Source organism: Phyllobates terribilis, unplaced genomic scaffold (assembly GCF_046119375.1).
Source record: "Phyllobates terribilis strain yellow unplaced genomic scaffold, ASM4611937v1 Scaffold_3__8_contigs__length_932513732, whole genome shotgun sequence".
NCBI lineage: Eukaryota > Metazoa > Chordata > Amphibia > Anura > Dendrobatidae > Phyllobates > Phyllobates terribilis.
Genome location: NW_027362763.1, coordinates 325,123,031 through 325,149,307, shown reverse-complemented (window position 1 = coordinate 325,149,307; position 26,277 = coordinate 325,123,031). Strand labels below are relative to the sequence as shown.

The following is a 26,277-nucleotide window of genomic DNA, read 5'->3' as shown; positions in this document are numbered from 1 at the left end:
TGCGTGTGTGTGGTGCGTACAGCGTATACAGTATGTGTGTGTATGGGGTGCGTACTGCGTATACAGTGTGTATGTGATGCGAACGGCGTATACAGTGTGTGTGTCTGGTGTGTACGGCGTATACAGTGTGTGTGTGGTGCGTACGGCGTATACCATGTGTGTGCGTGCATGTATGTTGCGTACAGCATATACAGTGAGTGTGTGTGGTGCGTACTGTGTATACAGTGTGTGTATGGTGTACACAGTGTGTGTGTGTGTGTGTGTGGTGCGTATGGCGTATATAGAGTGTGTGTGGTGGTGTGTACGGCATATACAGTGTGTGTGTGCGTGTGTGTGGTGCATACAGCGTATACAGTATGTGTGTGTATGGGGTGCGTACTGCGTATACAGTGTGTATGTGATGCGAACGGCGTATACAGTGTGTGTGTCTGGTGTGTACGGCGTATACAGTGTGTGTGTGGTGCGTACGGCGTATACCATGTGTGTGCGTGCATGTATGTTGCGTACAGCATATACAGTGAGTGTGTGTGGTGCGTACTGTGTATACAGTGTGTGTATGGTGTACACAGTGTGTGTGTGTGGTGCGTATGGCGTATATAGAGTGTGTGTGGTGGTGTGTACGGCATATACAGTGTGTGTGTGCGTGTGTGTGGTGCGTACAGCGTATACAGTATGTGTGTGTATGGGGTGCGTACTGCGTATACAGTGTGTATGTGATGCGAACGGCGTATACAGTGTGTGTGTGGTGCGTGCAGCGTATACAGTGTGTGTGTGTATGGGGTGCGTACTGCGTATACAGTGTGTATGTGATGCGAACGGTGTATACAGTGTGTGTGTCTGGTGTGTACGGCGTATACAGTGTGCGTGTGGTGCGTACGGCGTATACCATGTGTGTGTGTGCATGTATGTTGCGTACAGCATATACAGTGAGTGTGTGTGGTGCGTACTGCGTATACAGTGTGTGTATGGTGTACACAGTGTGTGTGTGTGTGGTGCGTACGGCGTATACAGAGTGTGTGTTGTGGTGTGTACGGCATATACAGTGTGTGTGTGCGTGTGTGTGGTGCGTACAGCGTATACAGTATGTGTGTGTATGGGGTGCGTACTGCGTATACAGTGTGTATGTGATGCGAACGGCGTATACAGTGTGTGTGTGGTGTGTACGGCATATACAGTGTGTGAGTAGTGCGTACAGCGTATACAGTATGTGTGTGTGGTGCATACGGCGTATACAGAGTGTGTGTGTTGGTGCGTACGGCATATACAGTGTGTGTATGGTGTACACAGTGTGTGTGTGTGGTACGTATGGCGTATACAGAGTGTGTGTGGTGGTGTGTACGGCATATACAGTGTGTGTGCGTGTGTGTGGTGCGTACAGCGTATACAGTATGTCTGTGTATGGGGTGCGTACTGCGTATACAGTGTGTATGTGATGCAAACGGCGTATACAGTGTGTGTGTGTGGTGTGTACGGCTTATACAGTGTGTGTGTGGTGCGTACAGTGTATACAGTATGTGTGTGTATGGGGTGCGTACTGTGTATACAGTGTGTGTGTGATGCGAACGGCGCATACAGTGTGTGTGTCTGGAGTGTACGGCGTATACATTGTGTGTGTGGTGCGTACGGCGTATACCATGTGTGTGTGTGCATGTATATTGCGTACAGCATATACAGTGAGTGTGTGTGGTGCGTACTGCGTATACAGTGTGTGTATGGTGTACACAGTGTGTGTGTGTTGTGCGTACGGCGTATACAGAGTGTGTGTGGTGGTGTGTACGGCATATACAGTGTGTGTGTGCGTGTGTGTGGTACGTACAGCGTATACAGTATGTGTGTGTATGGGGTGCGTACTGCGTATACAATGTGTATGTGATGCGAATGGCGTATACAGTGTGTGTGTGGTGTGTACGGCGTATACAGTGTGTGTGTGGTGCGTACAGCGTATACAGTGTGTGTGTGTGTGGTGCATACAGAATATAGTTTGTGTGTGTGTGTGGTGCGTACGGCGTATACAGAGTGTGTGTGTTGGTGCGTACGGCATATACAGTGTGTGTGTGGAGCGTACGGCATATACAGAGTGTGTGGTGCGTATGGCGTATACAGTGTGTGGTGTGCACGGCGTATACAGACTGTTTGTGTGTGTGGTGGTGCGTACGGCATATACATTGTGTGTATGGTGCACACGGCGTATACAGTGTGCTTGTGTGGTGCGAACAGCATATACAGTGTGTGTAAGTGGTGCGTACTGCGTATACAGTGTGTGTGTGTGATACGAACGGCGTATACTGTGTGTGTGTGTCATGCGTACGATGTATACAGTGTGTGTGTGTGTGTGTGTGTGGTGTGTACGGCGTATATAGTGTGTATGTGTGGTGCGTACGGAGTATACAGTGTTTGTGTGTGTGGTGCGTACAGCGTATACAGCGTGTGTGTGTGGTGCATACCGCAAATACAATGTATGTGTGTTTGTGTGTGTGTGATGCGTACAGCATATACAGTTTGTGTGTGTGTGTGGTGTGTATGGGGTATACAGAGTGTGTGTGTGGTGCATACGGCGTAAACAGTGTGTGTGAAGCGAAAGGCGTATGCAGAGTGTGTGTGGTGGTGCGTACGGCATATACAGTGTGTGTGTGGTGCGTATTGTGTATACAGTGTGTGTGTGTGGTGCGTACATCATATACAGTATGTGTGTATGGGGTGCGTACTGCGTATACAGTGTATGTGTGATGCGAACGGCGTATACAGTGTGTGCGTGTGTGTGTGGTGTGTACGGTGTATAAAGTGTGTGTGTGGTGTGTACTGCGTATACAGTGTGTGTGTGGTGCGTACAGTTTATACCGTGTGTGTGGTGCGCACGGCGTATACAGTGTGTGTGTGGTGCGTACGGTGTATAAAGTGTGTGTGTGGTGTGTGCGGCATATACAGTGTGTGTGTGGTGCATACAGCGTATACCGTGTGTGTGGTGCGTACGGCGTATGCAGTGTGTGTGTGTGATGCGTACAGCCTATACAGTGTGTGTGTGTGTACGGTGTACACAGTGTTTGTGTGTGTGTGGTGCGTACGGCGTATATAGTGTGTGTGGTGCGTACGGCTTAAACAGTGTGTGCGTGTGTACAGCGTATACTGTGTGAGTGGTCATTATCGCGTATACAGTGTGTGTGGTGCGTATGGCGTATACAGTGTGTGTGGTATGTACGGCGTATACAGTGTGTGTGTGTGTGGTGCGTACGGTGTATACAGTGTGTGTGTGGAACGTACGGCATATACAGTGTGTGTGTATGTGGTCAATACGGCGTATACAGTGTGTGTGTGTGCTGAGTACGGCATATACAGTGTGTGTTTGAGGTGCGTACTGTGTATACAGTGTTTGTGTAGTGCATACGGCGTATACAGTGTGTGTGTGTGTGTGTGTGTGGTGCGTACGGCGTATACAGTGTGTGTGTCAATGGTGCTTACGGCATATACAGTGTGTGTGTGGTGCGTATGGCATATACAGTGCATGTGTGGTGTGTAAGGCGTATACAGTGTGTGTGTGTGTGTGTGGTCGTGCGCTGCGTATACAGTGTGTGTGGTGCGTACGCTGTATATCGAGTGTTTGTGTATGGGGTGGTGCGTACGGCGTATACAGTGTTTGTGTGGTGCATACGGTGTATACAGTGTGTGTGTGTGTGTGAGGTGCGTATGGCGTATACAGTGTGTGTGTCAGTGGTGCGTACGGCATATACAGTGTGTGTGTGGTGCGTATGGCATATACAGTGTATGTGTAGTGTGTACGGCGTATACAGTGTGTGTGTGTGGTCGTGCGCTGCGTATACAGTGTGTGTGGTGCGTACGCTGTATATCGAGTGTTTGTGTATGTGGTGGTGCATACGGCGTATACAGTGTGTGTATGGTGCGCACAGCGTATAATGTGTGTGTGTGTTGCGAACGGCAAATACAGTGTAGGTATAAGTGGTGCATACTGTGTATACAGTGTGTGTGTGTGTGATGCGTACAGCGTATACAGTGTGTGTGTCATGCGTACGGCGTATACAGTGTGTGTGTGGTGTGTCCGACGTATACAGTGTGTTTGTGTGGTGTGTATACAGTGTTTGTGTATGTGGTGCGTACAGCGTATACAGTGTGTGTGTGGTGCGTACGGCGCATACAGTGTGTGTGTGTATGTGGTGCGTACGGTGTATACAGTGTGTGTGGTGTGTATGGCATATACAGTGTGTGTGTGGGACGTTACGGCATATACAAAGTGTGTGTGTGTGGTGGTTTCGTCGTATACATTATGTGTGTGTATGGGGTGCGTACTGCGTATACAGTGTATGTGTGATGTGAACGGCGTATACAGTGTGTGTGTGGTGTGTACGGCGTATACAGTGTGTGTGTGGTGCGTACGGCGTATACTGTGTGTGTGTGGTGCGTACGGCGTATACAGTGTGTGCGTGTGGTGCGTACAGCGTATACAGTGTGTGCGTGGTGCGCACGGTGTATACAGAGTTTGTGTGAGGTGCGTACGGCGTATACAGTGTGTGTGTTGAGCATACGGCGTATACAGAGTGTGTGTGTGTACGGTGTACACAGTGTTTGTGTGTGTGTGTGGTGCGTACGGCTTATTTAGTGTATGTGGTGCGTACGGCGTAAACAGTGTGTGCGTGTGTATGGTGTATACAGTGTGTGTGGTGATTACCGCATATACAGTGTGTGTGTGGTGAATATGGCATATACAGTATAGTTACATAGTTACATAGTTACATAGTTAGTAAAGCCGAATAAAGACTTGCGTCCATCAAGTTCGACCTGTTAGTTCTGTAATTGCTAAAGTTGATCCAGAGGAGGGCAAAAACCCCAAATGATTTGGCCAATCTTCACCTGAGGAAAAATTCCTACTATTTTATTCTATTTTTAAGTATATGCAGAAATCTGCCTGGTATCTAGAAATGCATCCAGTCCCCGCTTGAACTGGTGTAGTGAATCCGACATTACCGTCTCCTCACTCAGTGAATTCCATATTCTCACTGCTCTTACCGTAAAGTACCCCTTCCTATGCTGGTGCTGAAACCTTTTCTCTTCCAGTCTTAGTCAATGCCCTCTTGTTACCGTAATATCCCTCCTTTTGAACAAATCCTGGGCAAGGTCTCTATACTGTCCCCTAACATATTTGTACACATTTATTATGTCCCCCCTCAACCTTCTCTTTTCCAGGCTGAATAGTCCTAGTTTTGCCAACCTCTCTGGGTATTGCAGTCCCTCCATTCCCCTTATTAATTTTGTTGCCCTCCTTTGTACCTTTTCAAGCTCATTTATATCCTTTCTATATATTGGGGCCCATAACTGAGCACAGTATTCCAAGTGTGGTCTGACCAGTGCTTTGTACAGTGGAAGAACAATGTTCTCATCCTTTGCAGCTATACCTCTTCTGATACATCCCATTACCCTGTTTGCCCTTACAGCAGCGGCCTGACTTTGGGCACTCCAATTTAGTTTGCTATCAATCAAGATGCCCAAGTCCTTCTCCATCTCTGAATTCCCCAATGATTTCCCATTCAGTGAGTACTGGTGACTTCCATTTCTCCTTCCCATATGTATGACCTTACATTTCTCCTCGTTAAACCTCATTTGCCATTTAATGCTCCACCTACCCAGCTTATCCAGATCCCTCTGTAGGTCTGCACTGTCCTCTTTTGTATTAATTGTTTTACATAACTTTGTGTCATCTGCAAATATTGATATTTTACTATTTATCCCGTTGACTATGTCGTTAATAAAGATATTAAATAACATTGGGCCTAGTACAGACCCCTGTGGTACCCCACTAGTGACGCTTACCCAATCTGAGTATATTCCATTTATAACCACCCTCTGCCTTCTATCCTTTAGCCAGTTAGCTACCCACTTGCAGACATTTTCCCCCAGCCCCATCATTCTCATTTTGTATACCAACCTATTATGTGGCACGCTATCGAACGCTTTTGAGAAGTCGAGATACACGACATCCACTGGTTCCCCCTGATCTACTCGAGAGCTAACCTCCTCGTAGAAGTCAATCAGGTTTGTTTGGCAGGAGCGATTCCTCATGAATCCATGTTGGTTCGGGGTTAGTAGATTATTAGCGTCAAGATGCTCCATGATTGCCTCATTAATAAAGCCTTCAAAAATTTTGCCCACAACGGACGTCAGACTCACCGGCCGATAGTTTCCGGCGTCACTTTTCGCTCCCTTTTTGAATATTGGCACTACATTCGCCTGTCGCCAATCAAGTGGCACAGACCCAGTCTCAACAGAGTCCTTAAATATAAGATATAACGGTCTGTCTATCACATTACTTAGTTCCCTTAGTACCCATGGGTGTATGCCATCAGGTCCTGGTGATTTGTTTATTTTAATGTTACTGAGGCGTTTCTGTACCCCAGCTTGGGTTAGATTTGTCATACTTAGTGGAGGATTAAGTTTGTCACTTCTCATTTCGCCTGTTAGTTCTTTTTCCTTTGTGAAAGTTGACGAAAAAAATGTATTTAATAGATTAGCTTTATCCTCATCTTTCTCTATGATTTTGCCTTCATCACTTTTTATCGGTCCAATATTATTCGATTTAATCCTTTACTATTTATATACGTAAAGAACAGTTTGGGATTTGATCTACTTTCCCTAGCAATACGTCTCTCTGTTTCCTCCTTCGCTATTTTTATTTGTTTTTTACAGGTTCTCGTTTTTTCCTTGTAACACATTAGTGCCTCCTTACTGTTTTCCTGTTTTAATCTCTTGAATGCCTCTTTTTTGCTATTTAACGCCCCTTTTACGTTCTTATTCAACCATATTGGTTTCCTCTTATTTCTGGCCCTTTTATTCCCATACGGTATATACCTCTCGCACTGAGTATTCAGAATTCTTTTGAAGGTTTCCCATTTACTATTCGTATTCCTTTGATTAAGTACTTTGTCCCAGTCTATAAGTTGAAGGTTTTCTTTCAGCTGATCAAACTTCGCCCTCCTAAAGTTTAATGTTTTAGTTGTTCCCTTATTGATAACCCTACTGAAGGGCATTTTGAAATTGATAATATTATGATCGCTATTACCTAGGTGCCCCCCTATCTGAACCTCAGTTATTCTATCAGGCCTATTAGTCAATATTAAGTCCAACACTGCCTTCCCTCTCGTTGGTTCCTGCACTAGTTGGGAGAGATAATTATCCTTGATATTTGTCAAGAACCTTTTTCCTTTCTGCGATCTACAGGTTTCTGTTTCCCAGTCAATATCCGGGTAGTTGAAGTCCCCCATTACAATCACCTCATTATGTTTTGCTACTTTGTCTATTTGTCCTAATAGCAGTTTCTCATTCTCCTCTGTTATATTGGGTGGCTTATAGCAGACCCCCAGTAATATTTTATTATTATTTTTTGCCCCCTCTATCTCTACCCACATGGACTTGACCCCCTCTTCTCCCTCTCCTATATCTTCCCTTAGTCTGGGCTTTAGACGTGACTTTACATATAAGCAGACTCCTCCGCCCTTCCCCTGTTTCAGGTCCCTTCTAAATAAACTATAATCTGTTAAATTTACCGCCCAGTCGTAGCTATCGTCTAGCCAAGTCTCTGTTATACCTACGATGTCATACCTCTCCTCCGATATAAGCGCCCGCAGCTCATCCGCCTTATTGGTCAGGCTTCTTGCGTTGGTCAGCATGCAAGATAAAACTTTGGGGTTATTTAGCATCCTATTCTTCTCTAACGATCTAACTGTACTATCCCCACCCCCCTCTCCACCCTCATTATATTCACTTCTCCCCTTCCCCCTTGCTTGCCTCACATCCCACCTATTTCCTTGGTTTCCCCCCCCCGTCTCTAGTTTAAAAACTCCTCCAACCTATTAGCCATCTTCTTCCCCAGCACCGCTGCACCCTCCCCATTGAGGTGCAGCCCGTCCCTACGGTAGAGCCTGTAGCCGACAGCGAAGTCGGCCCAGTTCTCCATGAACCCAAACCCTTCTGCCTTGCACCAACTCTTTAGCCACTTATTCACCTCCCTAACCTCCCGTTGGCGCTCCTGTGTGGCTCGCGGGATTGGTAGTATTTCTGAGAAAACTACCTTGGAGGTCCTTGCCCTAAGCTTCCTACCTAGATCCCTGAAATCATTTTTAAGGACCCTCCATCTACCACTCACTTTGTCATTGGTGCCAATGTGGACCATGACCGCTGGGTCTTCGCCAGCCCCACCCAGTAACCTGTCAACCCGATCCGCGATGTGCCGGACTCGAGCGCCAGGGAGGCAGCACACCGTTCGGCGATCCCGGTCTTTGTGACAGATTGCCCTGTCTGTCCCCCTAATAATAGAGTCACCCACTACCAGGACCTGTCTAGCCTGCCCTACACTTCCCCCCTCCCCCTCATTACTGGAGCATACACTCCCCCGGCGGTCAGAGGATCTGTCGTGCTCCAATAATGCCGGTTCTGAACCAGCCTTCCTATACTTCTTCCCTCTATCCCTTCTAACTGTTACCCAGCTCCCTGCCTGTTCAGCCTGCGCTTCCCCACTAAGCTCCACCCCCAGTGTTGACCCATTGAGTGTCTGCTCGGTGAGCAGCAAACTCCGTTCCATGTTGTCGATGCTCCTCAGTACCGCTATCTGAGCACTTAGATCCAGGATTTGGGCTTCCAAGTGCACGATATGCTCACATCTCTCGCAGCAGTATGGATCCCTGAGCGGTAGCTCAGGGAATGCATACATTGCGCAAGATGTACACTGCACGGCTCCGGCCAACATGGACGTCATTCTAAATATGGGGATACAGTCAGTATATATGTACAAGTACAAAACACAATTATTTATATATAGGTGTATGGACGGGGATCAATTAGGGATGTGCAAGTGTATCGATTAGATATCGGCGCGGGATCAGTTAAGTATGGACGGGGGATCAATTAAGTATCAATTAAGTATGGACGGGGGATCAGCTGAGTGGGTCAGGTGGATTAATTAAGTGTGAACGGTGTGTCAATTAACTATGGACTGGGATCAATAAGTATGGACTGGGGAAATAATTAATTGTGGACTAGGGATTCAATCAATTAATTATGGACAGGGGGTTTAATTAAATAGGATGGGGGGTAAAGCAAATAAATAGGTATGGACGGTGGGTCAATTAACTAAGGACTGGGGATCAATAAGTATCAATAATATCAATAAATATGGACTGGGGAAATAATTAATTGTGGTCTGGGGAATCAATCAATTAATTATGGACAGGGGTTAATTAAATATGGTGGGGGATAAGGCAAATACATAGGGACTGGGGATGAGTAAAAGTGGACAAGGGGAATCTATTAAATAGGACAAGGGGGATCAATCAATTATGGGCTGGGGGGGTCAATCATTTAAATGTGGTCAGGGGGATCACTTTAATATGGACGGGGGGTGGTCGGGGATCAATTAAATGAGGACGGGGGGGTCAATTTAATGTGGTCAGAGGGATCAGTTAAATATGGACGGGGGTGTTCAGGGGAATCAATTTAAATATGGACGGGGGTGATCAATTAAATATGGATGGGGGGGTAATCAATTAAATATGGACTAGGGAATACAATACAATTACAATACAGATACAAATACAATACAGTACAGTACACACTTGGGTTCAGTAGGGCCGCTTATCGCGGCCTCCTGCCCCTCACTCACCTCCTCTAGGGACGCTGCACGCTATCACAGCGCGCTTGTCCCTCCGGTTGCCTCTTACCGGTCCTCCTGATCACCTCCTGGTCACCACCACCTGGCACCCTCCGCTGGCCGGCACTGCACGCTGCCACAGCGCTCTCTTGCGCTCGTCCCTCCGGTCGCCTCCTACTGGTCCTCCCGGTCCGCTCGGTCACCTCCGCCTGGCTCTCCTCCCTTCCCAGGAGCTCTCTCCACACACAGCACAACTCTTGCAGCACACGGCAGGCTCCGCCTCCACCACTTCCTGTCAGGCCTCCTCCCACTTCCTGTCAGTGGTATGTACGGCGTATACAGTGTGTGTTTGTGTGGTGCGTACGGCGTATGCAGTGTGTGTGTGTGGTCAGTAAGGCATATACAGTATGTGTGCGTGTGTGGTGAGTACGGCGTATACAGTGTGTGTGTGGTGCGTACGGCGTATACAGTGTGTGTGTGGTGCATACGGCGTATACAGTGTCTGTGTGGTGCGCACGGCGTATACAGTGTGTGTGTCAGTGGTGAGTACGGCATATACAGTGTGTGTATGGTGCGTACTGCATATACAGTGTGTGTGTGGTGCGTACGGCATATACAGTGTGTGTGTGGTGCATATGGCATATGCAGTGTGTGTGGTGGGTACGGCGTGTACAGTGTGTGTGTGTGGTCATGAGTATGGCGTACACAGTGTGTGTTGTACATACGCTGTATACCGAGTGTTTGTGTGTGTGTTGGTGCGTACGGCGTATACATTGTGTATAAGTGGTGCATACTGCGTATACAGTGTGTGTGTGATGCAAACGGCGTATACAGTGTGCGTGTGGTGTGTACGGCGTATACAGTGTGTATTTGTGGTGCGTATACAGTGTTTGTGTGTGTGGTGCGCTCAGCTTATACAGTGTGTGTGTGTGGTGCGTACAGCGTATACAATGTGTGTGTTTGTGTGTGTGTTTGTGTGGTACATACAGCATATACAGTTTGTGTGTGTGTGTGGTGCGTATGGCATATACAGAGTGTGTGTGTGGTGGTGCGTACGGCGTATACAGTCTGTGTGTGAAGCGTACGGCGTATACAGAGTGTGTATGTGGGTCTGCGTACGGCATATACAGTGTGTGTGGTGCATATGGCGTATACAGTGTGTGTGTGTGTGTGTGTGTGGTGCGTACGACGTAAACAGTGTGTGTGTATGTGGTGCATACGGCGTATACAGTGTGTGTGTTGTGCATACGGCATATACAGTATGTGTGTGCGTTGTGTGTACGGCGTATACAGAGTGTGTGTGTGATGCGTATGGCATATACAGAGTGTGTGTGGTGCATACGGCGTATGCAGTGTGTGTGTGTGGTGTGAACGGCGTATACAGTGTGTGTGTGTGTGGTGCCTACGGCATATACAGTGTGTGTGTGTAATGTATATGGCATATACAGTGTGTGTGTGGTGCATACGAGTGTGCTTTCACACTCGTGGTAGCAAGAGACAGACTCTACAACCCACAGAAGTTGCTCAGGTAGTGCAGCTCACCCAGGATGGCACATCAATGCGAGCTGTGGCAAGATGACATGGAGGGGGCCGTAGGAGGGCAACAACCCAGCAGCAGGACCGCTATCTCCGCCTTTGTGCAAGGAGGAACAGGAGGAGCACTGCCAGAGCCCTGCAAAATGACCTCCAACAGGCCACAAATGTGCATGTGTTTGCACAAATGGTTACAAACCGAATCTGTGAGGGTGGTATGAGGGCCCAACATCCACAGATGGGGGTTGTGCTCACAGTCCAACACCGTGCAGGACGCTTGGCATTTGCCACAGAACACCACAATTGGCAAAGTCGCCACTGGCGCCCTATGCTCTTCACAGATGAAAGCAGGTTCACACTGACCACATGTGACAAACGTGACAGAGTCTGGAGACGACGTGGAGAGCGATGTGCTGCCTGCAACATCCTTCAGCATGACGGGTTTGGCAGTGGGTCAGTAATGGTGTGGGGTGGCAATTCTTTGGAGGGCCGCACAGCCCTCCATGTGCTCGCCAGTGGTTGCCTGACTGCCATTAGGTACCGAGGTGAGATCCTCAGACCCCTTGTGATACCATATGCTGGTGCGTTTGGCCCTGGGTTCCTCCTAATGCAGGACAATGCCAGATCTCATGTGGCTGGAGTGTGTCAGCAGTTCCTGCAAGATGAAGGCAGTGAAGCTATGGACTGGCCCACCCATTCCCCAGACCTGAATCCGATTGAGAACATCTGGGACATCATGTCTCGCTCCATCCACCAACACGTTGCACTACGGACTGTCTAGGAGTTGGCGGATGCTTTAGTCCAGGTCTGGGAGGAGATCCCACAGGAGACCATCCGCAACCTCATCAAGAGCATGCCCAGGCATTGTAGGGAGTTCATACAGGCACGTGGAGGCGACACACAATACTGAGCCTCATTTTGACTTGTTTTAAGAACATTACATCAAAGTTAGATCAGCCTGTAGTGTGTTTTTCCACTTTAATTTTGGGGGTGACTCCAAATCCAGGCCTCCATTGGCTAATAAATTTGATTTCCATTGATGATTTTTGTGTGATTTTGTTGTCAGCATCATTCAACTTTGCACAGAACAAAGTATTCAATGAGAATATTTCATTCATTCAGATCTAGGATGTGTTATTTGAGTGTTCCCTTTATTTTTTGAGCAATATATATATATATATATATATATATATATATATATATATATATATAAATATACTGTGGTAGGTCGACTTGCTCGGCTGCTTCCGGAAGTAGACTCAGGAACCAAGTTTTCTCTGCAGGCTTTATTATATGGCATAAAGCCCTGCAACTCCAGCAAAAATAAGCACAGTCCATATGTGTGTGTGCAGTTCGCTCACACAGGTTATGTCCAGCCTTCAGCTCCTCTCTGAGCTATGGCTGTCCAGTCTGGAGACCTTGCCTCTCCAAACACAACACAGAGAAAAAAAAACAGGACTGAACATTTAAAGCTTGCTCAGCCACACCCTGAGGTAGAGGTATTGGGAATGACTTCCCTCCCATCTCTACGTCATTCCCATAAAACCACACCCTTTAAAAGAGGTAACCCCCAGCATATAACATGCTGGCAGAAATTCAGTAGGTCTCAGTTCACACAGGAAAGCATACTGAGTGACACATACCTCCTCTCGCATATAACACCTGTGACTCTGTCACAATATATGTATATATATATATATATATATATATATATATATATATATATATATAGTACAGACCAAAAGTTTGGAAACACCTTCTCATTTAAAGATTTTTCTGAATCTTCATGACTATGAAAACTGTACATTCAAACTGAAGGCATCAAAACTATGAATTAACACATGTGGAATTATATACTTAACAAAAAAGTGTGAAACAACTGAAAATATGTCTTATATTCTAGGTTCTTCAAAGTAGCCACTTTTTGCTTTGATGACTGCTTTGCAAACTCTTGGCATTCTCTTGATGAGCTTCAAGAGGTAGTCACCGGAAATGGTCTTCCAACAATCCCAATAACCCCAAACACACCTCCAGGCTGTCTAAGGGCTATTTGACCAAGAGGGAGAGTGATGGGGTGCTACGCCAGATGTGGCCTCCACAGTCACCAGACCTGAACCCAATCAAGATGGTTTGGGGTGAGCTGGACCGCAGAGTGAAGGCAAAAGGGCCAACAAATGCTAAGCATCTCTGGGAACTCCTTCAAGATTGTTGGAAGACCATTTTCGGTGACTACCTCTTGAAGCTCATCAAGAGAATGCCAAGAGTGTGCAAAGCAGTCATCAAAGCAAAAGGTGGCTACTTTGAAGAATCTAGAATATAAGACATATTTTCAGTTGTTTCACGCTTTTTTGTTAAGCATATAATTCCACATGTGTTAATTTATAGTTTTGATGCCTTCAGTGTGAATGTACAATTTTCATAGTCATGAAAACACAGAAAAATCTTTAAATGAGAAGGTGTGTCCAAACTTTTGGTATGTACTGTATATATACAGGACCTTGAAAATGTATTCATGCCACATGAACTTTTCAACATTTTTTGACACTACACTTGGTTATGGAAACCAAGAAGCCTAAATCCCATTGGGGATTTAGCAAGAATTGGCAAGAATTGATACTTGCTGTTCACAAACGCTCACCATCCAATCTCATTGAGTTGGAGCTGGTTTACAAAGAAGAATGGGCCAAAATATCATCCTCTAGATTTGAAAAGTTGGTAGAAACATACCCCAAAACACTTGCAGCAGTAATTACAGTGAAAATGGGTCCTATAAAAATATTGACTTAGGATGACTGATTAAAAATACAGGTCACAATGTTCAGATTTGTATTTTTAAATCATTTAGAAAACCAAACATCATTTCCTTTACACTTCACTGTAAGATGTTCAGAGCGTGGGCAAATTTTTATAACCTAATCCTGCTTTACTCTATCCCACAACTTTAACCCTGACCTGTCTGGTGTGCTTCTTGGTTTTCATAATGATATATGATCCCTAATGTTATCAAACGAACCTCTGAGACCTTTACAGAACTGCTGTAGTTATACTGAAAATAAATTATACACAAGTGGTGGACTCAATGTAAAAATCCCGTGACTTCTGGAGGCAATTGGTCACTTAAGATTTTATTTAGGGGTGTCAGGCTATGGGGGGCTGAAGACAAATGCACATCACATTTTTCAGATTTCTATTTTTATAATATTTAGAAAACTATATATCATTTCTTTTACAGTTTACAAATACTTGCTACTTTGTGTTTGTATATCACATAAAATCCCAATAAAATACATTTAAGTTTGTGGGTGTAACATGAAAAAATGTGGAAAAGTTCAACACATGCACAATCAATCCCTGCATGTGTTGCACCTGTCTTACAGCCGTGACACATGCAGCCGCGGGGCTCAAAAGTAGATGCCAAGCATGCCGCAAATGCTCTGCGAGCACCTGAGAGTGATTGATTAAAGGGTTAAATGAGCATGCACAATCACCACTACTGTGCAGCTCTTCATGAACCAAGACTCAGGAGCCTCACATCTAACTCTGCACACTAATCAAGACCAGCATTAAAGTCTTTATGAATTGGGGCTTATGTCTTTTAATTTTTCCTTGTTTACCATTCCCTCTGCAGGGGAACATCAGGCTCATATAGTCTGTATGTTAAATGTTCAAACTTGGAACTATACATATTTGTTGAGGAAAGAAAAAAGACAAGCCCATACTTATGTTAATAAGGTATCACTTGCAAGACATACCTTCCACAATTTTTATACACACATGTTTATTGCCCTAATTATTTTTTTTCAGATGTGCTGTCATTTTTGCTCATAATCCAAATTGCGACTTATCTGTTTGTCATCTTTGCTGATATTGAGACATTTTACACTGCTATGGAGGTAAAGTATTTTAGATTGTATATATGATCAAAGCTCAAATCTCATTTTATTTTGCAAGTATCTGCTGTAAGTGTATGGCAGGACTCCACATGATACTTCAATTTTCTTGTATCTGTTTCATTAAACATTGCAACTCGATATCACTGCTCTCATTGACTATAAAGCTATGTGCCCACGATGCAGAAATGCTCCAGATTTTTCCTGAGCTTTTCTGCATCTCCCTGGCAGAAAAAATGCATGAGGATTTTACATGCGTTTTTCCTGCCAGGGACTAGCGGAAGTGAGGTGTTTTTGCATGCATTTCCGAATGTGGGTTGACAAGCGCTTTCCAAGCAATTTTAGCATCACTTGGAAAGTGCTTGACAACTTGGTCACACTATATAAATCCAATCAACCAGCATAGATTTATATAGTGTGACCGAAAGAATGGTAAAAAATAAAAAATAAATATTATACTTACCTTCTGATGACCCCCGGTGTCCTTGTCTGGGCTTGCCGGCAGCTTGCGGTAGACTAAAGGACATGCCGATGTCAGCGGTCGTGTGACGTCACCGCAGGTCCTTTTAGTCTACCGCGAGCTGCAGGCAAGCCAAGACAATGACACCGGGGGCCATCAGAAGGTAAGTATAATATTTATTTTTTGTTTTATTCTTTTTATTTTTACAGGTACTATGGTACCTGGGTCCGAAGAAGAGTCTCCTCTTCTCCAAACCTGGGTACCATCTGCACATTGAAACGCATGGAATCCGCATCTGCAGATGCAGTGATGCGGATTCCATGCGGTCCAATGCAAGTCAATGCTGCGATTCCGCAAAATTATTGGTAGTGCTGCGGATTTTTCCGCAATGATAATCCGCAGCTGAAATTTCCTCAACATGTGCACAGCACATGCGGATTATCATTGGGGAACATAGCAGACCCTCTACCCAGCATTTTTTAAGCGTTTCTGCAGCGGAATTGCCACTGCGGAAGGGCGTAAAAAACGCATAGTGGGCACACAGCCTAGAGATAGACAATGCACAAATTAATGTATGAGAATTAGTGATGAGCGAGCATGCTAGCCATTGCTCGGTACTCGCCCAAGCATCTCAGTGCTCGACATGTTCGGCGAGTATTTCCGGGATGCTCGGATGGGAGCTCAGGTAGTGTATATAGGTAGTCAGGCAGGGTATATAGCAGACTGCAGTGCACATAGCACAGGAGGCTCCATTCCAGTTTTATCTGCTGCTAAATATTTCTAGAAATAGGCCCAGGTCTCAGGGGCCAGGAATAATTTTTTTTTGGATCTTAATCCTCATTATTTGCTTAAAAAGCAATCTAGAGAACACCGTTGTTCTATGCCATTTGCTTGTTGGCACTGCAGAATGCAGGCAGGTCCTTTCCATATTACAGCGCTAAAAATCCACCTATTTAAAATTGTGGTTTGTCCGTCACACGGATAACATATAATTGTCCTGAAAATACTGCCATTTCTGGCATCCATTATTAATTTGAGTCAGTGTGTCAGTGAAACAATTGACACCAGTTTGCTGTTCAAAATAGTTACCTACAAGCCAGGTATTTAAAACTGTGTTTTCGCCGTCACACGGATCGCATATACGTTTTCAGAAAATACTGCCATTTCTGGCCTCCATTAAAAATTGTTTCAGTGTGTCAGTGAAGCAATTGACACCAGTTAGCTGTTCAAAATAGTTACCTACAGGTCAGCTATTTAAAACTGTGTTTTCTCCGTCACACAAATAACATATACGTTTTCAGAAAATACTGCCATTTCTGGCCTCCATTAAGAATTGTTTCATTGTGTCATTGAAGCAATTGACACCAGTTTGCTGTTCAAAATAGTTAACAACAGGCCAACTTTCTAAAACTGTGTTTTCTCCGTCACACGGATCACATATACGTTTTCAGAAAATACTGCCATTTCTAGCCTTCGTTAAAAGAAATTTCAGTGTGTCAGTGTAGCAATTGACACCAGTTTGCTGTTCAAAATAGTTACCTACAGGCCAGCTATTTAAAACTGTGGCTCGTCCATCACACGGTTCACATATACGTTTTCAGAAAATACTGCCATTTCTGGCCTCCATTAAAAAAAATTTCAGTGTGTCAGTGAAGCAATTGACAGCAGTTTGCTGTTCAAAATAGTTAACTACAGGCCATCTGTTTAAAACAGTGTTTTCTCCATCACACGGATCACATATACAATTTAGGAAAATACTGCCATTCCTGACCTGAATTAAAGATTTGTTTCAGTGTGTCAGTGAAGCAATTGACAGCAGTTTGCTGTTCAAAATAGTTAGCTACAGGCCAGGTATTTAAAACTATGTTTTCTCAGTCACACGGATCATATATACGTTTTCAGAAAATACTGCAATTTCTGGCCTCCGTTAAAAAAAATGTCAGCTTGTCAGTGACGCAATTGACACCAGTGGCTGTTCAAAATGGTTACCTTCAGGCCAGCTATTTAAAACTGTGTTTTCTCAGTCACACAGATAATAGATACAATTTCAGAAAATACTGCTATTTCTGACCTCAATTAAAAAATTGTTTCAGTGTGTCAGTGAAGCAATTGACACCAGTTTGCTATTCAAAATAGTTACCTACAGGCCAGCTATTTAAAACTGTGTTTTCTCCATCACATGGATCACATATATGTTTTTAGAAAATACTGCCATTTATGGCCTCCATCAAAATTTTTTTCAGTGTGTCAGTGAAGCAATTGACAGCAGTTTGCAGGCCAGTTATTTAAAACTGTGGTTTGTCCGTCACACAGATCACACATAAGTTTGCTCCAAATTCAGTCATTTGTAGTAAGCTTGGAAGTTATTGTCCTCCATTTTTAATGGGCAAGGCACGTGGCAAGGGACGGGGAACTGGACCTGATGGTGATGGTGCATGCAGAGGCCGAGGACGTGGGCAAGCTGAAATTGTGCCTCCACAAACACCCACATCTTCTCGCTCGATCTTCCTGTCCTAATTAATAGGGGACCGCAGAATACCACCATTAAACACAGAGCAGTGTGAAAAGGTAATTGGTTGGATAGCAGATAATGCTTCCAGTCACTTAGCAACCACCACCACCACCTTGTCTTCCACATGGTCAAGTCTCAGTAGCTGTGAGTCTGGACCGCATATTCCTCATCCTGAACCTCATTTCTCCCACCATGCTGAGTACCCAGAGACAACTGATCCCACACTTGGACACTCCGAAGAGCTGTTCACTCTTCCTTTTATAGATTCGGGCCTCTTGCCTGGACCACTTGAAGCAGGGGAATAGGAGATCGCATGTAGCAATGCTCAAATATTTGAGCAGCCACGGTCACACGAAAGCGACGGTGAGAAAGTGTCACAGGAGGTGGACGATGATGAGACACAATTACCAGAAAGTCAGGAGGAGGACCAGAGTGCGACAGTGGAAGACGAGGTGGTGGATGATACAGTAACTGACCCAACCTGGCACGAGGACATGCAGAGCGAGGAGAGCAGCACACAAGGGAGGCTGAGCACCCCAACAGGCAGGAATAAGCAGTGTGGTGGCTGCAAAAAGAAGGCAGGCAAAAGATCCCCGTAACACCAGCACGAAGGAAGTTGCCACTACAACTGTTAAGTCTTCCCGAATCTGGTTGTTTTTTTAAGACTCTGACGATTACTCCAAAAAGGCCATTTGCACCACCTGCCAGGCCAGCATCAGCAGGGGTGGCAAAACGACCAGCCTGACCACCACCAGCATGATCAGGCACATGGCAGCAAAGCACCTGACTTTGTGGGCTGAACCACAAGGTCCAGGAACAGTGTCTGCGGGTGGCACTACTGCTTCTTTCGCTGATGTGCATGCAAGTCAATCCCTTGTCCATGGTCCATATGAAGATGCCTCCAGCCCTGCACCTGTCAATGCACACTCTCAAGTAGCAGAGTCAGGAAGCACGTCCACGTCCTTGTCCCACCGCAGCATTTATTGTCCATACCCCAGTCCTTGGAACGCAAGCGCAAATACGCAGTCAACGCCCCACATGCCACACTACTAAATTTGCACATTTCTCGACTGTTTGTGCTAGAAATGTTGCTTTTAGGCTCGTGGAGACAGAAGCATTCCGCAACCTGATGGCGGCGGACGTTCCTCGGTGCTCGGTCCCCAGCCGCCACTATTTCTCCTGGTGTGCCGTCCTCGCATTACACAAGCATGTGTCCCAAAATGTTTGCCCTCAACAACATAGTTAGCGGGAAAGTCCACCTAACCACGGACACGTGGACAAGTGCTTGTGGGCCTGGAAGGTACACCTCACTGATGGCACACTGGGCTTACATAGTGTAAGCTGGGACCCAGTCGGACCTTTGGACGGAACATGTCCTCCCGACGACAAGGATCACAGGCCTTAGGTCAATCAGGGTTGCCCCCACCATCTACAGCTCCTGCACCTCATCTTCCTCAGCCTCCTCCTCCTCTTCAGCCACCATCTCCAAAATGACCACATCAGTCACAAGCTGGAAGCACTGCAGCACTGCCTCGGCCAAGCGGAAACAAGCTGTGTTGAAACTAATATGCTTAGGTGACAAACCGCACAATGCTGAAGAGTTGTGGACAGCTTTGAAAAAGCAGGCATGTCTGTGGCTCACACTGCTGATCCTACAGACAGGCATGGTCGTGTGTGACAATGGCAGGAACCTGGTGGCAGCTCTGAGGCGAGGAGAGCTCACACACGTACCATGCCTGGCCCATGTGCTTAACCTCGTGGTTCAGTGGTTTCTCAAATACCTCCCCAAGCTGCCAGATCTGCTTGTCAAAGTATGCCGCCTGTGTGCCCATTTTAGAAAGTCAGCTACAGCTTTCGCTGCCCTTGCCGTGCTTCAGCAGCGTTTGCAGCTTCCCGCTCACAGACTGGTGTGTGATGTCCCCACGCATTGGAACTCTACACTGCAGATGTTGGGAAGGATTTATGAGCAGAAGAGGGCAGTTGTTGAGTACCAGCATCAACAAGGCCATCGGTATTCAGTTCAGACTCCACACATAAGACTTCAGGAGTGGACATGGATTTCAGACAAACAGTGGTGGCCAAAAGTATTGGCACCCCTGCAATTCTGTCAGATAATACGCAATTTCTTCCTGAAAATGATTGCAATCACAAATTCTTTGGTGTTATTATCTTCATTTAATTTGCTTGCAAGGAAAAACACAAAAGAGAATGAAGCAAAAATCAAATCATTGATCATTTCACACAAAACTCCAAAAATGGGCCAAACAAAAGTATTGGCACCCTCAGCCTAATACTTGGTTGCACAATCTTTAGCCAAAATAACTGCGAACAACCGCTTCCGGTAACCATCAATGAGTTTCTTACAATGCTCTGCTGGAATTGTAGACCATTCTTCTTTGGCAAACTGCTCCAGGTCCCTGATATTTGAAGGGTGCCTTCTCCAAACTGCCATTTTGAGATCTCTCCACAGGTGTTCTATGGGATTCAGGTCTGGACTCATTGCTGGCCACCTTAGAAGTCTCCAGTGCTTTCTCTCAAACCATTTTATAGTGCTTTTGGAAGTGTGTTTTTGGTCATTGCCCTGCTGGCTTTCTCACACTGGGCACTACATTATGCTGCAAAATTTGTTGGTAGTCTTCAGATTTCATAATGCCATGCACACGGTCAAGCAGTCCAGTGCCAGAGGCAGCAAAGCAACCACAAAACATCAGGGTACCTCCGCCATGTTTGACTGTAGGGACCATGTTCTTTTCTTTGAATGCCTCTTTTTTTTCCCTGTTCACTCTATGTTGATGCTTTTTCCCAAAAAGCTCTACTTTTGTCTCATCTGACCAGAGAGCATTCTTCCAAAACGTTTTAGGCTTTCTCAGGTAAGTTTTGGAAGACTCCAGCCTGGCTTTTTTATGTCTCGGGGTAAGAAGTGGGGTCTTCCTGGGTATCTTACCATACAGTCCCTTTTCAATCAGACGCCGATGGATAGTACGGGTTGACACTGTTGTACCCGCGGACTGCAGGGCAGCTTGAACTTGTTTGGATGTTAGTCGAGGTTCTTTATCCACCATCTGCACAATCTTGCGTTGAAATCTCAATTTTTCTTTTCCGTCCACATCTAGGGAGGTTAGCCACAGTGCCATGGGCTTTAAACTTCTTGATGACACTGCGCACGGAAGACACAGGAACATTCAGGTATTTGGAGATGGACTTGTAGCCTTGAGATTGCTCATGCTTCCTCACAATTTGGTTTCTCAAGTCCTCAGACAGTTCTTTGGTCTTCTTTCTTTTCTCCATGCTCAATGTGGTACACACAAGGACACAGGACAGAGGTTGAGTCAATTTAATCCATGTTAACTGGCTGCAAGTGTGATTTAGTTATTGCCAACACCTGTTAGGTGCCACAGGTAAGTTACAGTTGCTGTTAATTACACAAATTAGAGAAGCATCACATGATTTTTCAATCAGTGCCAATACTTTTGTCCACCCCCTTTTTTAGGTTTGGTGTGGAATTATTTCCAATTTGGCTTTAGGACAATTCTTTTTGTGTTTTTTCATTGAAGACAAATTAAATGAAGATAATAATACCAAAGAATTTGTGATTGCAATCATTTTCAGGAAGAAACTGAGTATTATCTGACAGAATTGCAGGGGTGCCAATACTTTTGGCCACCACTGTATGTACCATCCTCCAAAACTTTGAGGACTCCACCAAGATGGTGAGCTGCCATGATGCCATAATTGACCATCCCGCTTCTCTGTCTTCTGAAACCCTCTCTGCTCACAATCAAAGAGGATGCATTGCAGGCAGAGCACGATGAGATGGAGCAAGTAACCATACAGGGTGATTGCACACAGCCCAGCCTCATCTCATCCCAAAGTGGATTGGGTGACAATGAGGAAGAGGAGGAGCAGGTGGAAGACCAGGTGCTATGGACCATGCGCTATAGACGGTACTACCTGCACAACTGTCATACCGTCTGTTCAGCATGGATAGCCTGAGGACAGAGAGGAGGAGGAGAACATGGTCCCTTGTCTTCTTAGTGAGGACATGGAAGTCTTGCCTGTTAGCAGTCTGGCACACATGGCTGAGTTTGTTATGCTGCCTTTCCCATGACCCTCGTGTTCTCAAAATTTTGGATGACAGTCATTACTGGTAGATGACACTTCTAGACCCACGCTACAAGGAGAACTTTATATCTCTTATTCAGAGGCGGACAGGTCTACAAAAATAAGGCAGTACCAGAAGGTCCTTGTTGCGGAACTATTAAAAAAAATTTGCATCTGAAAACTCTGGCGGCAGAGGTCATAGTTCGTTGGACAACTGAGAAATACAGGCGAGAGACACACAACTCCAATCCAGCAGAGGCAGGGGAACAGTAACAAAGTTCTGGGAGAATTTTCTCAGCCCCTCCCATCGCACAGGCCCTGAGGCACCGGGTACTCTCACAAGGAGTGCAAAGTTTGGGAATATGCTGAGGGAGTACCTTGCCGACCGTACCGACATCTTCCGTGATTCCTCTTTGCCTTATAATTATTGGGTATCCAAGCTGGATATGTTGAATGAACTGTCTCTCTATGCCTTGGAGGTCCTGGCCTGCCCTGCCGCCAGCGTTTTATCAGAGCGGGTTTTTAGTGCCGCTTGTGGAATTATAACTGATAAGCGCCTCGGACGCGCCCCCTGGGTCGTGGGGTACTCGGTGACGGGCCGGTCGTTGCTTGGTGAGATGTCACAGTGGCGGTGACCAGGTCCGTGACCCAGGGCGGTCAGTAGAAAGGGGGATTTTATAGTTTTTATGTATGCAATTCGTGACGCCACCTGTGGTATGCGGCTATAGGTAGCCTCCGCTGCTGCACAGATCCTCTGAAGCTGGTGTTTTATTCAGCTGAGTTGGTTTGGCTCTCCACAGGTAGAGCTTAGCTCCAGGGCAGTGTAGATGTTATAGTGAAGTAGATGATGCTGGGCGATGTAGTGCAGGGGTGATGGCGCAGTTAATAATCAGTCCACAACTCAATGGCGGTTTCCTCTTATGTTTACTTGCGGTGATTAGTAAGACCGGAACACGGTTACTGGCTAGAAATGGAAGTCCGGGCAGCCTGGAAGCAAGTAAGGAATCCAACTCGCCAGGTGGAGTTGTAGGCCTTCCCTTTTGCACTAATCTCTCTGGCCCTGCTGCTTGTAGCTGTGCTGTGGCCCTCGTCCCTGAGTACAACGTCCTTGTGCTCACCCATATGGCAGGCAGCTCAGGCCTTGCTGATGCATCGCTCCCACGTGGCGGTGCTGGGCCCTGCGGTGCTGCTAAGCCTCCGGGCGTCTGGTGGGGCCAGGAGACCTGCAGTCTCCTGCCCTCCGGTTTCTGCTGCTGGGCCTTCAGTGCCCCACAACCTCGGACTCCAGTGTCCGGTTCTTCCGTGCTCCTATCCTCAGGGGTGAACTGCCGCGCAGCTCCTTTCCCTAGGTCTTTCCTCGTCAACGTCCTGATTTCAACTCCTGTCTGCTCTCCTCACACTAACTAGCCCCGTCTCCAGATCCCAGTTGCTAAGGGGAGGAGCTCCCCTTGCTGGTCTGGAGCCAGGAAAGTGTTGCATGCTAGCAAAACATGATTAGGGGACCCTTCATTGCTTCCAGGCATGGCATCACCCCCTTGTGAGGGAGGTAATGCCTCTGTGGCAACCGGACTCCTGGGGTGCCACATTCCCCCCTAGTTAACTTCAGTACTCCCAGACTGAGGATACCTTTTTAAAATTTACTATCAACAATAACAATTCACGTTACAAACAGTTTACAAAATCTCAAAAGGCAAAAACTACAAAAACCCAAGCAAAAACGTACAGCAGTCACTGCTGCGCTTAGTCTTTATGCCACAATCCGGGGATTGTCTTTTTCCGGAAAATTTAAATTCGGCTGGTGGGAACCGCATCAACCCACTTTGTGTATCATCCCTGGGCGTGGCTTCAGGGCACTCTTGCGGTGGGCCTGGTCTTCAGCCACGCCTGCGGTTTATTTTCTAGGCCAATTAGTAACTATATCCAACGTTGTCCTGACCACACCTAGTCCTATGGTCCAATTGTCCATAAATTTAACAAATATATATTTCTAGCATTTTTTCATGATTACAACTATTTATAACATACTCTTTAGTTCTCTTACACTTTAGTTCCTCCAGCGGGCAGAGAGCTGACCTTTAGTACTCCGGGTCGATCTATGTAGTACATTTATTGTCACTGACCTTCCCTGGTCCCTAGAGTCAACCCCTGGTGTGGTGGGTACAGTGTGAACTACACTACAGGTAGTCTGAGGTAACACCGGTAGGCTGGGTAATCTCATATGAATTCTTTGACTCACCCTGGGTACAACAGGTTCACTGCTAGTAGAGGGTAGATTCTCCTGATCTGCTGCTGATGAAGCATCTGTCTCTGAGGTCAATTGGTCTTCCAGATGTTCTGGAGCCTCTGCAGCTTCCGGTGAGGCAGCTTAGAGAAAGGTTAGGACCGGTACCACAATTACTCTGTTCACCTGCGTCCAAGACCGGGAAAATGCTCCAAGGACTGTCTGGACCATTTCTTCCACCTCTTCTGTGGGCTGAGGGCTGTCTTGGTCTTCTTCTCTGTGTTTCAACTGTTCAGGACATATCTTCAAGTGGTCTCTTGAGACTGCCGCTGAAGTTTCCCCTCCATCTTTACTGATGAGGCACACTTTGGTGTTATCGTAATTTGAGGGTAGGACGGTGTATGGCTCAACCTCCCACTGGTCATCAAATTTGTGGACTCGTCTCTTCCTTTTGAGTACTTGTTCTCCAAGCGATAAGGGAACTGCAGGTGCATGCAGATTGTAAGTTTTCTCCTGCTTCTGTCTCGCCTGGGACAAATTTCTCTCCACACTTTCTTGCATCTTGCGGTGTTGTTGCTGCCACTCTGTATCCCAATCTGCATCTGGTGATGTCGTCTCTGGTTTTAATACTCCCATGTCTAAGTCAATGGGTAGCTTGCCAGGTTTTGCTCTCATCAGGTAAGCGGGTGTACAGTTAGTGGAGTTCACCGGGATGTGGATATACAGTATAGGTCCACCAAATCTGGTAACTTCTCTGGCCACAGGCTACGTTCTTCAAGGGGCAACATCTTCAACAGGTCTATCACCACCTGGTTCATCTTCTCACACAACCCATTGGTCTGGGGCTGATACGGTGTCGTCCTGATTTTCTTGCAGCCGTACAAGTTACAGAATTCCGGGAACACCTCGGCTTCAAAGGTTGTACCTTGGTCGGTAAGCACTCGTTCAGGGCAACCGTGCGGGCGACAAAAGTGCTGTTGGAACGCTTTGGCTGCTGTCTGAGCCATCTGGTCTTTCACTGGCACTACTACTAAGAACCTGGAGTAGTGGTCTACTATGGTGAGAGTGTAGACATAGCCTGACCGGCTTGGGGCTTTCTTCATGTGGTCCAAGGCTACCAGTTCAAGTTGTTGCTTGGTAATTATGGGTTGCAGGGGAGCCCTCTGGCTGTCACGGTCTTTCCATCTCAGGTTGCATGGACCACATTCTCGACACCATCTCTCAATTGCTTTCCTCATGCCAACCCAGTGGAATTGCTCACGTAGCAGGACTTCCAACTTCTTCCACCCAAAGTGTCCTGCTCCATCGTGGTACGCTTCTAAGACCATTGGCGCATTCCGCCTCGGGACTACCACCTGCCAGACCAGTTCGTGTGTCTGTGAGTTGATGCTTCTTCGACACAGCTTTCCCTCATAGATGAACAGTTTGCCCTTCTCCTTCCACAACTGCTGGGTCTCCTGTGGAGCATGTGGACAGGGTGCGAGTCAGCTTGTGTCTGCAACTCCTTTACCAGGCGGACAGCTGGGTCGCTATCCTGCGGCTCTGCCCATCCATGATGGGGCAATGGGTTGAATGTGGCCTCTATGCTGGCGGAGCGCTTGTCCCTCACACAGTGGGAGCACTGGGTCACCCTGTGACGATGGAAAGTGGGTAGCTCTATCTCCTCCAGCTCTTACGGGTCTTCTCCCCCATCTGGCAAGTTGGGCATCCTGGACAACGCATCAGCATTTATGTTTTTATGCCCCGCCCGATACTTGATGGTAAACTCGTAATTAGACAGTCGAGCCATCCATCGTTGTCCTAGGGCACCAAGCTTCGCAGACTCCAGGTGCGTTAGCGGGTTATTATCCGTGAAGACTGTAAATCTGGAGGAGGGAAGGTAATGTTTTAAGTGCTCTCTTACAGCCCTGACTA

General features: G+C 46.4%; 1 protein-coding gene across 5 annotated transcripts in view; it reads left to right on the top strand.

Annotated features, from left to right (window-relative positions):
• The window catches only part of LOC141259325 (probable cation-transporting ATPase 13A5), a 1,017,982-nt gene that overhangs the window by 903,444 nt on the left and 88,261 nt on the right, over positions 1-26,277 (top strand). For all 5 annotated transcript variants that reach the window (XM_073675091.1, XM_073675090.1, XM_073675088.1 and 2 more), the window contains one exon: positions 14,984-15,072. In XM_073675091.1, coding sequence (XP_073531192.1) covers positions 14,984-15,072 — 89 coding nt within the window. The remainder of the gene's footprint in view (positions 1-14,983; positions 15,073-26,277) is intronic.